At 37.2% G+C, this 17525-nt stretch overlaps 1 protein-coding gene across 1 annotated transcript; it reads right to left on the bottom strand.

Moving 5' to 3' along the window:
- Positions 1–484: 484 nt before the first annotated feature.
- On the bottom strand, positions 485–7950 carry LOC129276022 (uncharacterized). Its single transcript, XM_054912466.2, has 6 exons — positions 7786–7950; positions 7081–7302; positions 6519–6661; positions 5969–6014; positions 5076–5227; positions 485–3830 (listed from the first exon to the last, which is right to left on the bottom strand). The coding sequence occupies exons 1-6, from the start codon at positions 7933–7935 to the stop codon at positions 3725–3727; spliced, it is 819 nt and encodes a 272-aa protein (XP_054768441.2). The 5' UTR covers positions 7936–7950; the 3' UTR covers positions 485–3724.
- Positions 7951–17525: the final 9575 nt, after the last annotated feature.

Below are 17525 nucleotides of genomic sequence, written 5' to 3' on the forward strand. Positions count from 1 at the left end.
TGAAATCAAAACCAAATTAATGAATGAAAACACTCCATACATGTATATCAGATGAAAAACAACCCCGTGTCATTTTCAAGTGAGAGCATTATTTCCATGACAGTTGTATACCTGTGATCATGAATATGCAATGAATTGGCAAAGATGTCATTCATAACCCCACTCCTTTGTATTATAATGAAATACACGTATTTATATGGTCTGCTCTTGGGTGAAGCAGGCTTAGACTATTTATTGGTGTATAGATGCATCTTATTGTTTTGGGGGAGGTATTTTATAAAACACCACCCCAAAAATCCAAGATTTCATGAAAGTGACGTCAGGATTCACCTCACCCATTGCATATTTAAGATGATATCCTTACAACTGATCTAAAAATTCTATTATGTCATTATCATTATCATTTTCAAGGAAACAGACTTACTCAAAACTTTCAGGATTCTGTACCTTCCAATATTAAAGAAATCAGACAACACTACATCAATCATTTTGATAATCAAAGGATTTATTGAAAATAAATTAGAATTTCATGATATACATATAGATTGAAAGACAATAAAAATTCAAATATATACAAATGTTTGTTCAACTACATGAGAATCACAGATACTCATCTAATATATTGTAATTAAAAGGACAGAACAAAATCCATCGGCTATGAAGAGGCCTTGAAAAATAAATTTTTAAAACTTCTCAGAATTTCACACACACAAAAATATATTGAATATATAAAACTCACTATGCCATGGTACAATTTGCAATTGCATTCATGAAATCAAATGATTTTGATGGCCAATTTCTCATGAATATTCATCTGAGGGTAATATGACACCCTTCTACCCTTGAAGAAGATATATCCACATAGATACAAAAAGACAAAAGTGCTCTCCATACTAGATCATTCTTTTATTTAGATTGGGATATGTTGGAAAGTAAACTTTCAAATGGAAATACCAAACTAAACTATGCATTTTAGGTTGATAAAACAATCTTTGAGATGATTCATACCAAGGAAAACAAGTCATGGGCTCCCTAACACAAAGATTAGCGATCAATCGCTAAATGAACTGACCAATTGATATCAATGTTACACGCGCATTAGGGTTAAAATACTGACCAGGGACCAATCAGTTCTGTTCTTTCATATTTGCGATTCATCGCAAACCTTTGTGTTACGGAGCCCAGGCATGTTTTTGTGAGTTTCTCAATCAATTCCTAGTTGTATGCTTTATCCACATTGCAAGAAAGTTGGGTTCAATTCCAAATGAAGCGTAAGACACCATTCTCACTACCTTCCTAAAACTAGTTTATTGGAAACTAGTTTAACGTGTTGTGAAAACGGTCAAAGTGATCTTCCAAACCGGTTCAGAAAACCACCTCGCAATGTAGTTTTCAAGATCGTTTTGCCTCGTTAGACTGGTTTTAGCGTGAGGACACAACCGTTCTTCGGGAAGCGATCCTACTCTACGGTTTAGAATTTAACGAGAAATATGTCGCCCCACTGAGAGCATTCCCATAGCAACAAGATCGCTTTACGTGAAGTGATTTTGAAAACCACTCTCGTGTGGTCAAATGGGAACGCTAGCAAAGCGATCTTCCAAACTGGTTTCCTGAACCGGTTTCCAGTAAACTAGTTTTAGAAAGCGTAATGAGAACGGTGTCTACATGTAAGTCACAAAATAAAGGGTAGGTCTTTTGATTAAATGCAAATTCAATTGCAATACAATTTTCTTGCAAATCCCAATTATGCTTGATTTTGTGACTTACGACTGATTTGCAATTGAACCTAAGCAATCCTCCCATGTCCCATAAGAATTATAAACAATGGCACATAAATCACAATGAATTAAGTTCTTGTTCTGATACTCTAACAGTCTTATCAATTACCTGAAATGCAGTTTAATACACCTGAAGAGATTTATGGAAAAATTTTATATAAAATTTGGACGGATAATTTCTGTATAAAGTCACTCTCTTCCTAAAGAATAATAAATCTAAAATACATGTATATACATATAAGAAACACATATATTACATTGTTAAAAAAAAACTTTTTGAAAATGTTTGTATGCAAAATATACCTACGTGCACATGTACTGGTACAGTATTTAAGATTGCCTTACATAAATGATGCAAGGGGTGGAGGAAGGGGTAGGAAATAAGGGTGGGGGTGAGAAGGAACGTGGCTTTGTCTATTCACTTCCAGAGTCCTAAGAAGTTCTTTCCTATTAAACATTGCTCTGGATGACATTATCATGCAATTTCGAATTCATAGAATTGCAGAATCTGAAACTACTCATATTAGCTGGAAGTTGGGAGGGGAGGAAATAAATAGAGAGGAATAAAGGAAGTATCTCCCCAGACTTGCAAATAGATTGTGGATCCAATGCTTACTAGTTGAAGAGATGTCTCTGCAACATCTAAAAATGTTGCTCTCTACAACAAGACTTTTTGAATTTTTGGAGACTTTTCTGGTCTTCACGATATCTCTGTAATGTTCTGGGACATCTCTATTGGTTGCAGAGACATCATGGAGACTAATTACATCCCCGACTGCTGAAACGTCTCCAAGATAGAGACGTCGTGAAGACAGCAGGAGACCAAAAATACTGATGAGACGCTGGCCCTATCTCTTCATAACGTCGGGAGAAATCTCTAACATTGCAGATTCCCAGAGATTTTTTCTATAACAATGCTTTGGTCATATGACTAAATGATGCAGATACTTATTCTGCAACCACATTACAGTGCGAATGTGCTTATTATGGGTTGGTGTTGGTGAGGTGGAATTGAAAGGTCTTCCTAGCCGTTGATTCATCAGCAGAGTCCAAAATGGTTCCATCATAACACTGCTTTCATCCCATTGAAATGGGGAAGGGGAATGGAGAGGGGGCTCCTGTCCTTGGACCCACTTTCAGACTTGCACAATTACCAGTTGATCAGAGATCCTCTCTTGAAATGGAGGGTAGGGTTTGGAGAGCGTGCGTTACTGGCCTAAAGACCAACTTCCAGAGTGTCCAGAATTCTTAGTATAACTCAAGATCATATGACGATGCAGGTAAGGAGATGAGAGTGGGTGCCCTTGGCCTTAAAAAGGAAGTTCACCCTGAAGAAAAGTTTGTTGTAAAAATAGCAGAAAAATAGTAAAAAATATTGGTGAAGGCTTGAGGAAAATCTTTTAAAGATTAAGAAAGTTATTAGAAATTTAAGTTTTGGATTTGTGACGTCATAAACGAGCAGCTGCCCCATACATTTATATTATGTAATATATCATGCATGAATTTCATTTTTAGTGGTTCCTGATGGCTTATATTTTTTTTCCCTTCATGATCGGGTGTGAACTGATTTGTCTATTGATATACAATCGGTACGGTAAAAACAATTGTCAATTTTCTGAGAAAATGACATTTCATTGATTTTATACCATTCGTTATGTAGGAATGCTGCTCGCATATGACGTCACAGATCAAATAATTAAAAATCTAATAACTTTTTATTTCTTTGACGGATTTTTTCAAACCTTCAGCAATATTTTTGTGCTATTTTTACAATAAACTTTTTGTCTGGGTGAACTTCCCCTTTAAAACCAACTTCCACAGTGTCCATAGTTCTTAGTATTACACAAGATCTTATGATGATGCAGGTTATGAGAGGAGAGAGGGTGCCCTTGTCCTTAGACCAACTTCCAGAGTTCACAAGAGCTAAAGTTACTTGGGAATCGGGATCACATGACGATACAGTTACCAGTCGATGAAAGACCGTCTCCAGAATCCGAAGGCAGCAGAGAGACGCCATCAAGAACTCTCAAGTTGGGCAGAGCATGGAATATCCTGCAAGAGAGAGTAAAATTGTTGAAAGTTAAACATCAGTTACAATGACTTAATGTTTGAATGAAGTACAATTCACAGGAACTTGATTGGGGGAAGTGCTAACTGGTCAACGTATCTGCTTTATCTACTTTCCATTTCGTCTCATCCCACATAGTCTAATCTGGGGCCCGTTGCAGAAAGAGTTGCAATCAATCGATTTTCTACCAATCAACAGCGCGCATTTGGGACTTGCGATCAATTTTTTTTACTTGCGTTTAAACGCAACTCTTTCTGCAACGGACCCCAGATCATCGACAAACCATTTGGTCTAATTGCAATTGGGCCCATTTGCAATTTTGTATAATCCCAGTTAATCCAGCTATACTGATTTTTTCCACTTGGTCTGACACAACTTAGTCTATATGAAGAAAAGTTTCCTTTGACAAAGTAAAGAATATAAATGGAATACCAATTGGGCATTAGACTAAGTGTGAAGTAGACCAAGTATACAGTAGACCAAACAGCAATAAGACCAAATTAACAGTCTACCAAATTTGTCTAGCCCCTGTGGTATATCAAGGTTATTTGAGAAGTAGACCTACAGCATGTGGACCAAGTGAATATAAACCCTTGATTGTACATCTCTTTCACATTGATGTCATATTCTTCTTTCTATTCCACATACTAGCTAGTTGATATGCACACAGACATGAGTAGATATTATTTTCCCATTATCTTCAACAACAGGGTCCCGTTGCATAAAAGTTACCATTATGGTAACTCTGCCATTCGATGGTAACTACCATGGTAACAATACTTAACAGCCAATCAAAATCATTCCACAAAAGATACCATTGGATGGCATGGTTGCTATAATAGTAACTTTTATGCAACAGGCCCCTAAAATGTGAATTTTAGCACGTTATCTTTCATTCTGTGATATTTAGTTATCCTGAAACAGCAAATTCCAGTTAAAGGACAAGGCTACTTTTCTCTGAGGCACGTTCAAGCCAAATAAGTGGGACACTGAGGCCAATTAATAGGGTACATCCACATCCATGGCATGGCCTTAATGCCCTAGTATTATTTTAAGCCCTGGGGAGCGTTTAATCAACATTTTTGTCCGGCAAGTTGTCAGATCTGACATCTTTCCTTACTTTTCATTGGCTGAGAAGCACTGTTACTATGGTAACTGTGGTATAAAACAGAACATGTCGGACAAAACATCTGACAAGTCCTTTCATGAAACGCTCCCTCGATATATACCTTTGTCTGTAGTTCTCCATAAAGCAGATAGGGTTCCTTCTCAGATCCAATGTTTCGAGTTGTGTCTTCCGTAAGACACCAATGTTATCAAATGAGTTGATGGAGTTGTCGCTGAGGTTGAGTACTTCTAAATTAGGACATCTGGGTAATTTCTAGGTTAGGAAAACATTGAAAACAAAGAAAATGAGAACACAAATAAGAAAACGTAATGGATTGGATTTCTTGAAGAAAAAAAAAGAGAATATTGTATATTGATAATCATCTGAGCTTATTTTGGATTGACTCTAAAATCAATCAATTCTTCTACTGGAGAAACACTACCTACATATATAATCATATAATTTGGGAAATGATTATTAATCCACTTTCATCCTAAGCTCCTGACCAGTATAGTCTAGTGATTATTTCCAACTTTATGTGGCATTGAAAAAAAATTAAATGTACCTTTGTAAAACAAATCTAGGGGATATTTACTTTTGAATCCTATATGGTATTCTTCAATCATTGATACAATAACCAGTTCATACATTGGATATGTCTTTTAAATCAAACTGAAGAATAGAGTTTACTTAATAGAAAATATATATATAATGATGTGTTATAAAATGAATAACAGCTGCTCTGCATCAAAGTAGAATCCTATACGTTTCTGATAAATGATAAGCAAATTTAATCACTGTCTTTTTATATTGATTTCAATCATATATTTCCTGCTGCACATATGTTAGTTTATGATAATCAATATGATGTTTGGGAAGAAAAGCTTGATCTTTGCCAGTGCTTAATAGGTCTTTATGGCCAATCTTAGCAATTTTCCTCCAGTTTAAAAACTGCAATATTTTTTTGGATATAAATCATCTTATTCTTTGTCATCTATTGTGAATTATTCTTACCTTGAATGAAGTGATGAAATTCTTGCTTGCATTTAGTTCTCTACAACTGTTGAAGAAAGACAAAAGATAATTTTTGTTTTCTGGCAAAATATATAATTTGCATGACAATCAATGTTTATACAAATTAACTATTCATGTAAATGAGGTTATATATAAACACTAATACTGACAAAAAGTAGGATGAGAACCACATCAAACTTCTTTCCAATGCCTTACTTGCATGAAATATGATTTTTGTTCAGAAGAGATGAAGAAGCAGCCCTGGGGAGCGTTTCATGAAAGGACTTGTCAGACATTTTATCCGACAAGTCCCATTTTATCCAACAGTTACCATAGTAACAGTGCTTCTCAGCCAATCAAAATCCAGAAAAGTTGTCAGATCTGACAACTTGTCGGACAAAAATGTTGATGAAACGCCCCCCAGGTCGAACGTGCTGTATTCCCTTTCAAACAGTAAGTCCAGATGATCATATTTATTCTCTTTGGTGTATTCCTAAACATGTAATGTGTAAAATGCGAGTTGAAAAAATCAGGAGTATCACGATCTTACCAGTTGAAAGTAATGTCTGAGAGATCAATGATATTATTGTCTCTGATCTGTACAGTCTCAGCCCTGATCAATCTCTTCATGATGCTATGAAGGTTCTCCTTCTGGTAATCATGTTGGAGATCTTGAAACGATAGGTTGGCATGCTATATACAAAGAGATGTATCAAAGAAATTATATTAGAAGAAGACGATCGAGAAGTGAAAAATTATCTAAACATGTAAAAAAGATTAGTTCCTTTGACATATTATTTAAGGATTTTGATTATTTTTTTTCCATACAAATGTGCATTTTGAAATGAATAAAAAAAAAGTTCAATTTTTTAAAGCATTCTCATTAATTTTGTACAAAACTGAATTAAAAGGAAAAATGTAGAAAAAGGCCTACGAAAATTTCCAAAGTTGCCAAATTGAAGATTAAAAGATCATCAAATAAGGATTTATATACATTGCTGTGAATGAGGATTTTCTCGGGCTCTTTAGAATATATATTTGAGGGGCAAAATCATCCCAAGCCCAAACATATTTTTTCCTGTGATACTGAGATTTGACAATGAATATATTACCTGTGTATTTTCCCAGTCTTCAGCTTGCTTCTGGTGAACCTTCCTCTCTTGACCGGTCTTACCGTGGTGAATCTTTCTACCTTGATCATCCTGAATCCTCTTGAAGAGTTTCTCCTTGACTTCAGGTGCCTTACGAACCCTGGGGAAGTGTAGTTCACTTCCCTTCAGGTCGTTGCTGCGCAGCTCATGCCACAAGGTGTACCTGAAACGCTCCGATGGGAGCTGGTGTAGATTGATTGCGGTTTAACAACACTACTAACACAATGTGTCATACATGTACATGTAACTGAGTATTAATCTTTAAATATATTTATAATGTAAATGGTAAGTAGGATTTGTTTTCTTAATGTCATAATTTATAAAATTGTGAATCAAATTTATATTTCCGTCAAAAACTCACTCAAAATTCTTGCTCAGACATATGATGACAAAGCTCATCAACATTTTTCATTAATGGGAGTGCATCCTGATTTTTCATACAGATACTTGTAATACCAATGCAAATTTGAAACTCAGAGATTAACTTCAGCTGAACATGGGAATCAAAATGATTGAGAATGATCTGATTATATAGCTCCAAAGAAAAGGTCATCAGTCAGGCAAAAGTCATACATAAAGTCATGCATATCTTCAGAAAATCTTGTAAAACGGCCCCTGACTAATTTTTGCAATGTCTTCCAGCCCTAGAGTTATGCCACCACTTACCTTTGGTAGTTTGACTAGTTTATCCCCTGATTGGTCAACATCTTTGGGTGAGCTAACTGTGATGATCGGAACTGCGTTCCAGTTGCTATCGGTTTGTTTAGCATCATTGCCTGGGTAGGCTGGAGGTCTGTAATTAAATAAAAAATGCATTCATAGATATTTTATTTAATGATGCTTCTTTGTTTTGTAACTTTTCATCAATAAATGAAAATAATGCTTCTCTGTTTTGTTAATATTTATGTATAAATGACAATCTATTTTATATGACTAGTCAAAACCAGTCTTTAAAAATTATAAGCTTTCTAGCAAGACTTTTATACACTTGCTTTAAAAATCTTTTTCCTAACTGAAGATATAGGATAACAAATGAATATTCTGACTTGAAATTGCCCCCCAAAAAAACGTGAAAGTCAAATTTATTGTTAAATGGTAAAAAGTAATAAACCTTAAATGGCCTTACAATAGTAGAGGGGGCATGGCAGTTGCCCCAAAAGTCTTCATATCATAAACCTTTTATTAAAAAAAAAATCAATATAATGCTTTCAAAAGTTAGTGTGATGTGCCAATTCTGGTATTTTGCTGCTCAACACAATGGTTCTTCTTCCCATATTCTTTCATATTGTGCCCCCTCTCAGGAAAAGACAAAATCAGGCCTCACGCATTGCGTACAACTTGCTATAAATAAGGTTGTCATCCAATTGTAATTACCAAGGTTTCAAAGCTCAATACCCAATCAAAACCAAGGATTCCATGCAAGTTACAATTGGCTGGCAAAGTTACTATACATTTATAGTAAATTTAAGGCAATGGGCTCAGGTGTATGGTCTTGATTGCAATACAGCTATCTCACTTAAAAAAGAAAGTGTCTAAGACTTGCCCATAAATTCTAAAAACAAGCATTTCTATTGAATAGATTCTTTTAAAAAAATGCACCAAATCCTTACATTTTACTTGTATGCAAAATCACCCCAATGATGTTTGAATGTTCACATAACAAAAGTCTATAGATGTATTTTTCTATTTTGAAATACAACACCATTCTGGCAGAAGTTTAAGACAAAAATATTATACTAGTATAAAACAGCAAAAATCTTTTCAATAATTTATTGAAGTACATGCATCTCTTTCTGAATTCAAGTCACAGACATTGTATTACATTACATCCAAATAATTAAGTAACAAAAATTTTGAATTTAACACACATTTTTTTTACTTTAAAAATTTCATGAAAACTATAAAAAGCACTATGACAAATTTGGCAACTGCCCGTGGAAAACTACAAAGTGTCCAGTTTGTATTCGATAACCAGTTTCAAATCAATCTGCAATTCAAAGTCTACAAACCGAGAGTTAAACGACCTTGCCATGCACTATAAATCCTATAAATATTCATATCTGTCTGCAACAAATTGCCATACTTAAATTGTGCACCAAATCATTACATTTCACTTGTAAAACGAGGTGGTTCACGAACCACCAGTCTCGCCTGATTTCACAATCAATAAATGATCTTTTGACCCCCACAAGGACTTTTGACCTCATCATCCTCATGAACACACGTGTGGTATCAGGCTATTTGTACCAAGTATAAACACGATTGATGCAGCAATAAAGAAATAAGAGCAAGTTGAACAAAAACTTGATCTTTAATTTTTAACCCTACACGTACATGACCTTTAACCTCATCATCCTCATGACCACACCTTACCAGGATCATAATAAGTACCAAGTATTCCTAATTGATGCCAAAATAAAGAATGTTAAATTGTATTACCATTAATTCATGCTAAATTCAAATTTAAAGGGATAGTCTGGGCTGAAGATATTCATATCTAAATTATAGAGTAAAATTAACAGAGCAAAATGCTTAAAATTTCATTAAAATCAGATAACTAATAAGGAAGTTATTGAATTTTAATTTAAAGATTTGCATTATTCTGGTGAAACAGTTCTAGGCATGTCTTCATGAATATTCATTATGTGGGCTGATGATGTCACTTCCCCACTTTCCTTTTCTTATGTTATTACATGAAATCATTAGTTTCATTTTTTTCATAAATGTGTAAAATGATGTGTCTCCATTATGATGAAATAACAGCAAGAAATAACTAATGGACTTAATCAGTTGTCTATCCAAATGTTTTAGTTCTTGGTAGAAATTTTTTGAATGAACCTAATTTCACATAAATAAAAAAAAAAACAAGTGGGGATATGACATCATCAGCCCACCGAATGAATATTCATGAAGACATGCTTAGAACTGTTTCACCGGAATAATACAAATCATTAAAATTCAATAAACTATCCGATTTTGATGAATCTTTTAGCATTTTGCTTTGTGAATTTTACTCTTTAAACATCTTCAGCCAAGAGCATCCCTTTACATTTTTAGGTGCACAGACATGGGACCCCCGCCCCCCCCCCTTCATACATAATTCTCTTTGTTGCAATTTATATACCTAGTTGTTGGGTGTCCGGACAGTTTGTGTGTAGAGTCTACAGACAATCAATTTTAAACAGCCATTTGGAAAAGTTAAGAAGCAAAGTCTCAGCATCATTTTTAGTACAAATGTTAGGCAATATCATACAGAACAAAATTGACAAATATTGAATTCATATTTTTAGTGTAGCCTTGTCTTGTCTTGTCTTGTCTTGTCTTGTCTTGGGTTAAGTCGGCATATGCAGACTTGCTGTACTCCGCCAACTTTATTGATGTGTGTGAAATCACCAAGTAAGCAGGTCACTTGCTAGGTTTTTGATTGAGTTTGGATTTGAAAGAGTCTAGTGAGTTTATCAATGTTGTGTCCATGTTTAACTCGTTCCAATCTTTGGTAGTTCGAGGGAAGAAGCTGTATCTATGAACATCCCTTTTGACTAGTAGACGCTGGAGCTTGATACTATTTCCTCTAGTCTGCCGGGTGTTTTGCTGGATGAAGTTTTTGGGGTTGATGGCAACAAGACCTTTGATTATTTGGAACATTAGGCTCAGTCTACTGTATTTCCGTCTGTCTTCCAATGAGTCCCATTCTAAGGCCCGTAACATGGTTGTGACGCTACTGGTTTGTCTGTAGTTCCCCATACAGAAACGAGCTGCCTTTCTCTGAATGGCTTCTATTTTCTGGGTATCCTTCTTGTAATGGGGATCCCATGCAGGGGAGGCGTATTCCAGGATTGGTCTCACCAACGTTTGGTAGGAAAGTTGTTTTATTTCCTTGGGAGCAGACCAAAAGTTCCTTCTCAGGAAACCGAGTACTCTGGAAGCTTTGGTGCAGACTTTGTTGATCTGGGCGTCCCAGCGCATCCTGTTATCCATTTCAACACCAAGGTAAGAGCATGTAGACACTTCTTGTAGTTTTTGGCCACAGAAGGTGTAATCTCTTTCTGTAGGAATCTGTACTGCCTTGAATGGTATTTTCATGATGACACATTTGGCTGGATTGAAGGACATGGCCCATTTATTCTGCCACTCTTCTAGTTTTGACAGATCGTCTTGGAGGATTTGAAAGTCATTAGAATTTGTGCCAGAAGTGTAAATGACACAATCATCGGCAAACAGCCTTGTCGTTGACAGGAGGCCATCAGGTAGATCATTGATGTACATAAGAAAATCTAGTGGGCCGGTTACTGTGCCCTGGGGCACTCCTGAGAGCACTGGCAACTCCTCGGAGGGAGATCCATTGACCAAGACTGTTTGGAAGCGTCCTGTGAGGAAGTGTCTTTCCCACTTTAGGAGCGATCCAGTAATGCCATATGATTGGAGTTTTCTCAGTAGTCGTTCGTGTGGAACCTTATCGAACGCTTTGGCAAAGTCTAGGAAAGCTACATGTACAGATTTTCCTTTCTCAAGAGCATTTGTTATGTCATGGATAGTAAGTACTAATTGGGTGGTAGTAGAACGTTTTGCTCTAAAACCATGTTGGTTGTCAACCAAGATTTCATGCATTTCCAAATGCTTCATAATATGGGAATGTACAATGTGTTCGAGGATCTTACAAGCAATACAAGTCAATGATACTCCTCTATAATTATTTGGATCTGACTTTTCCCCTTTTTTAAAGATAGGACAAATATTAGCCCTTTTCCACTGTAAAGGTACATAACCCTCATTTACTGAGGACTGATATATATCAGTTAAAATTGGGGTTATTTCATTTGCTACCATTTTAAAGAACCACGGAGGAAGGTCATCTGGTCCAGATGCCTTGTTAGGATTAATGTTCTGTAGTTGTTTAAGTACTCCAGATTCACTAATAACGAGTTTTTGTATTTCCGGTAGTTGAGTAGAGATTAGTGGTACATTTGTTACATCCTCTTTTGTGAAGTTGCTTACAAATACCTTGCTAAGAAGCACAGCTTTCTCTTTATCAGCACTTATTATTTTATTATTGATTAGAAAGTCATCAATACCAGTACTTTCTTTCTTTAATTTTGCAAATATAGACCAAAAAACCTTTGGGTTTTCTTTTAATGACATTAGCAAATTGTCTGTTATATACTCTGATTTAGATTTATTTAATTCTTTTCTAATTACATTGCAAAACTTTTTGAAGATATCCCAATCTTTGGGCAAACCAGATCTCTTTGCTTTATTATACAATCTTTGTTTTTTCCTACACATTCTCCTATGTGTTCTTGTGAACCATGGTAAATTTCGTCTATTAGAAGCCAACTTTACTGGTACATGGTCCTTCATTATGGATTTCAGCTCTTTTTCCAAGTTATCCCATTTATCCTGCGTTGAGCAGTTCATAAAACTTTCCCTGTACTTCTTACAAAACTGGTTTATTCTTTCTTTAATTCTTTCCTCATCAGCTTTCTGTCTTTGGAAAATTACTCGTTTAGGTTTACAATTCCTTCTTACTTTGACATTGATACTTGATTCTACTATATCATGATCACTAAGCCCTGCGATGACATTTACGTCTTGGACGACAGCAATGTTATTTGAAAAGAAGAGGTCTAATATATTGTTTTCCCTTGTTGGGCTATTTACTAACTGTTCTAAGCCATTGCTAATTGTAACATCTAATAATGCTTCAGCAGTTTCTTTTGAGGCTGAACTTGTTTGCAATACAATTGCCTCTTTCCAGTCAATGTTACTTTGATTAAAATCTCCTTGGATGATGACATCATAAGGCTTAACATGAGCATTTATCAAGTCAAGTGATTCTTTAAGAGAATACACAGTAGTCATATCATTGTGTTTAGGTTTATAGACCGTAGCCAATAAAATTGGTCTTCTATGTATTAGGTTAAGTTGGCACCATATAATTTCTGATCCTTTCTCTAAGTCAGATCTTCTCACAATTGGCAAATTGGTTTTATGCATGAGAAAAACGCCACCATGGGCATCGCTTTCTCTGTCCTTTCTATGCACTGTATAACCATTAGGCATGAATTCCGCATCTAACACTGAGGGACTCAGCCATGTTTCAGTACCGAACACAACATCTGGTTGGTACATATGTATCAGTGTTTCCCATTCTGCTTTTTTATTCTTGATACTTTGAAAATTTATACAGAGGCAATGTAGTTTATTAGTTGACGACTTCTTTTTGGAACAAGACTTTGTTTCGTCCATACTCTTGTTTGAACTATCATCACTATCATCAGACATTGCTGTTGAATTTGAGCTATTGTCAAAAAAAGAGTCTGTGAAGTTAAGAACTTCACACTCTGGACACAACCATTCAAAGTTTCTCTTTTCACCAGGACAATTACAGATTTTATTCCCTTAATCGCATTATACCCACAGGCCTCCAACTTCATTGCACTCCCGGTCTCGGTACGCTCACACCTGAACTTCGCAAACGATGGAACCAGACCTTACATGGAGCTTCAGTTCGATTAATTAACATCCTCTCTGAACAGTGTATTGCTTCTCTTGATTCTTTTTCAGCTGACATCAGTAGCCTGGAAGACGAACTACGTTCTTGCTGTACCCAAACCCAATGGCTTCAGTATAATGATGAAATTGAATCTGATCTCTCTAAACACAGGTCTCTCCTCACTGAACGCAGGAACAAGAAAATAGGCAACCTCACAAAGAAGCGACAACGGTCAAACAGATTTAGACGACATACCAACAACAATGATGTATCCCCCCATTTGGTTGTTAATCTCTCATCCTCCCCTCTCTCCCAAGCAGAAACCTCTCTTCTCTCTAAAGGTCTCAAGTTTTGCCCCACGCCACCAGAAGTTGAACAGATAGCTCTCAGCCAAGACCTCTCTACATTCTATCGCAGGATACGTCTCAAAGAGTTCTTTTTAGATGCACCCCCTTCTGATCCCGAGCCCTTCTACAAGAAAAGCACATGGATTCCACCTAAGAATAGAGTTCCTTCCCTTGAAACTTACATCCAAGCTGTCTCATCCCAAGTTCGCTCCACAGATACCCTCGACACCAGAGCACATGACAACCTTCCTCGAGAAGAACGCCAGGCTCTCTCATCACTCAAAAACAGGTCCGACATCATCATCAAGCCTGCAGACAAAGGATCAGCCGTCGTTGTTATGGACCGCCAGCAGTACATCAATGAAGCCATGAAACATCTCAATAATCGATCTCACTATGCACCCCTCGATTCTGACCCTACTTGTAATTTCTCCCTACAGATCCAATCGACACTGAATGACATGAAAGAACGCGAGTATCTCTCTGAGAAGTCCCACAAATTTCTCTCCCCTACTAATGCTAAACCTGCCCGCTTCTATCTCCTCCCAAAGATCCACAAACCTGGCAACCCCGGTCGACCCATCCTCTCAGGAAATGGTTCCTCAACAGAGAACATCTCCCTTTTTGTTGATTTCCACATTAAGCCCCTTGTCTCACGTGCACCCTCTTACATCCACGACACTCCAGACTTTCTCAGGAAACTAAATGACATCAAGGACCAGATACCCGAGACTGCGATCATCGGCACTTTCGATGTTTCTTCACTGTACACCAGCATTCCCCACGACGAAGGTATCCAAGCATCATGTGAAGCCTTGGCCGCTAGTGGCCATTCCAGTCCCCCCATATCCGATATCAAATCTCTGATGTCTCATGTACTAACAAAAAACAACTTCACATTCATGGGCAAGCACTACCTACAGATATTCGGTACAGCAATGGGCACCCGGATGGCTCCTTCATTCGCCTGTCTCTTCATGACGAAGCTGGAACAGCAGATGTTAGATTCAGCCCCCTGTCGCCCATGGATTTGGTGGCGTTACATAGACGACATTTTCTTCATCTGGACCAGGGATGAAGACAGCCTCCATACATTCATTGACCACATCAATTCCTTCCACAGGACCATCCAATTCACTTCTGATTTCTCCCAACAGGAAACCCACTTCCTTGATGTTACAGTCCAGAAAAAGTCTAATGGTATCACCACTACCCTATACTCTAAACCCACAGATACCCACCAGTACCTCCACTCATCCAGCTGCCACCCCCGTCACTGCAAAACCGGCATCGCTTACAGTCAAGCCCTCAGACTTCGCCGTATCTGCTCCGAGGACCCTGATTTTTCCTTCCATGCCAGGAATCTGCAGAAACATCTCTGTGCTAGGGGCCACGGGGCCAGGGCAGTCCAACTGGCAATTAACAAAGTTCGTTCTCTCCCCAGATCTGAAGTTCTCAAACCAAAAAGTGACAAGGAGACCACCGACAGAATATACCGCTTGTGACCACCTTCCATCCCAATCTACCCCCTCTCCGCAAAATCCTGTTTGATAACCACCACATTTTACACACTTCTGATCGTCTCCAACAGGCCGTTCCCGATACTCCCCTTCTAGCATACCGACGCCCACCGAATCTCAGGGACCTCATTGTTCGTGCTGAAGTGCCCTCCCTCACTAACCATTCTTCTCCCATACAGCATGGCACCTTCAAATGCACCAGCAACAGGTGCATCATATGTGAAATACACCTTCACGAGGGCGATACTTTCACCAGCAACTCTACCAGCCTGTCTCACCAAATCAAGGGCAACATCACATGCACTACCACTAATGTTGTATATCTCATCACTTGCAGAGTTTGTAGGGTACAATACATAGGGGAAACCAAGACCACACTCAAGAAACGATTCTACGGGCACAGATCCACCGTCAACACAGCAAAGCTGGACACTCCAGTTGGCCGCCATTTTAACCTCCCCAACCACTCCATCACTGACATGATGCTACAGGGCATCGAATCTTTAGGTACCCGTCCTGACTCAGTCCGTACTAGCAGGGAGAAGCTCTGGATGAGACGACTTCGCACCACCCAACCTCATGGCCTGAACATCCAAGAGGGGAACGACTGATTTTTCTTTCCTATCCACTTTCAATTTATATATACATATAATTTTTCCCCTCAGCTCTTTTGAATAGTTACATTATAGTTTCTTACTCTACTTTCCTCCCATATCTCATACAAGCTCAGCTCCAATTTTTCCTTCCTTATTCAGGCGATATAATAATTATTATATATATATATATATATATATATATATATTTGTTTTTTCTCCACTCACCTCTTTTAGATTTACCACATTTGCTTATTTACATGTATACTATGGTTTCTTCATAATACACCCCCTCTCTTCTATATTTGCTTTTACCTTTTTAGGCAATTTGCTTCCTCTTTTTCACATATACAGGTTTTTTTTTTTTTTTTTTTTTTTTTTCTTTCCTGCTATATAGTCTTATGTTTTTTCCCGTCACACCTAGCGGATTACCATATCAGTTACACCATATGTGTATATATTTATATATTTTTTCATATACATTTTTTTTTTTTGTGGATATATTTTACTTATAGATACATATTTACACTTACCTTCTTCTCTTAGTTTGTTTAATGCTTTATCATATATACTTATATGTCTTTTGCACATTATCAGTTGTTCCCCATTCTTTTTCTTCTTTTTTTCCCCCCACTCTTATGCACCAGTTTATTAAGCCTTTCTTTGTAACCTGTTTGACCCACCTCTCACTAATTCTCTAGTTATTCATCCCTCTATCACTGTTTTGTTCCAGATCCTGTTTGATGTTGCCTGCCTCATTATCTTAATCCCTCTTGGCCTTACTTACACTAACTTCCCTTTGTGTCTGCCTACTCCTTTTCTTTCATCCCCTTCACTAACCTGATTGGTCTTCTCTACTCACTAATGCCCCTTTTGTCTCCTTGTTTCTAGTGTTGCTTTAGCTTGTTTGTGGTCTATATTATGGTTGTTCCACTTTATATGTTTGTCATTTTGCCTCCGACGAAGATTCTGCTAGGATCGAAAGCTTAGGCCCCTTTTTGACTTTATAAAGTTATCTATTGTTACATACTTGTCATAGTCGGTTTCAGTGACATCACAACAATCGATGCGAGTCCATCTAATACAGCGGTCACATTCTAGTGCCTTTTGACCATATCTAACAGGCTTGTTACATATAGTGCAAGGTGATACACATTCTGGACATATCCAGTTTTTCTCCGCTAATATCGATTTATATTCACGAGTATTAATTTTTAGACAACTCGTGTGAGTCCATTTTCGGCATTCACTACAATTTATCCATCTCCTTGTCTTGGTCCCTACTCTATGGCAAACTTCGCAGATTTTATCCATTAGTAAGCGTAATTATAATAAGTGGGTAAATGAAACAATCATATTTTTCCAGTGGTAACTTAAATTTTGAGTTAAGCTTGTATCGAGTTGAGTTGCTGTAATATTGCACAAACTTTACCAAACCTCTACAGACTGCACA

This window comes from Lytechinus pictus, chromosome 14 (assembly GCF_037042905.1).
Source record: "Lytechinus pictus isolate F3 Inbred chromosome 14, Lp3.0, whole genome shotgun sequence".
NCBI classification, from domain to species: Eukaryota; Metazoa; Echinodermata; class Echinoidea; order Temnopleuroida; family Toxopneustidae; genus Lytechinus; species Lytechinus pictus.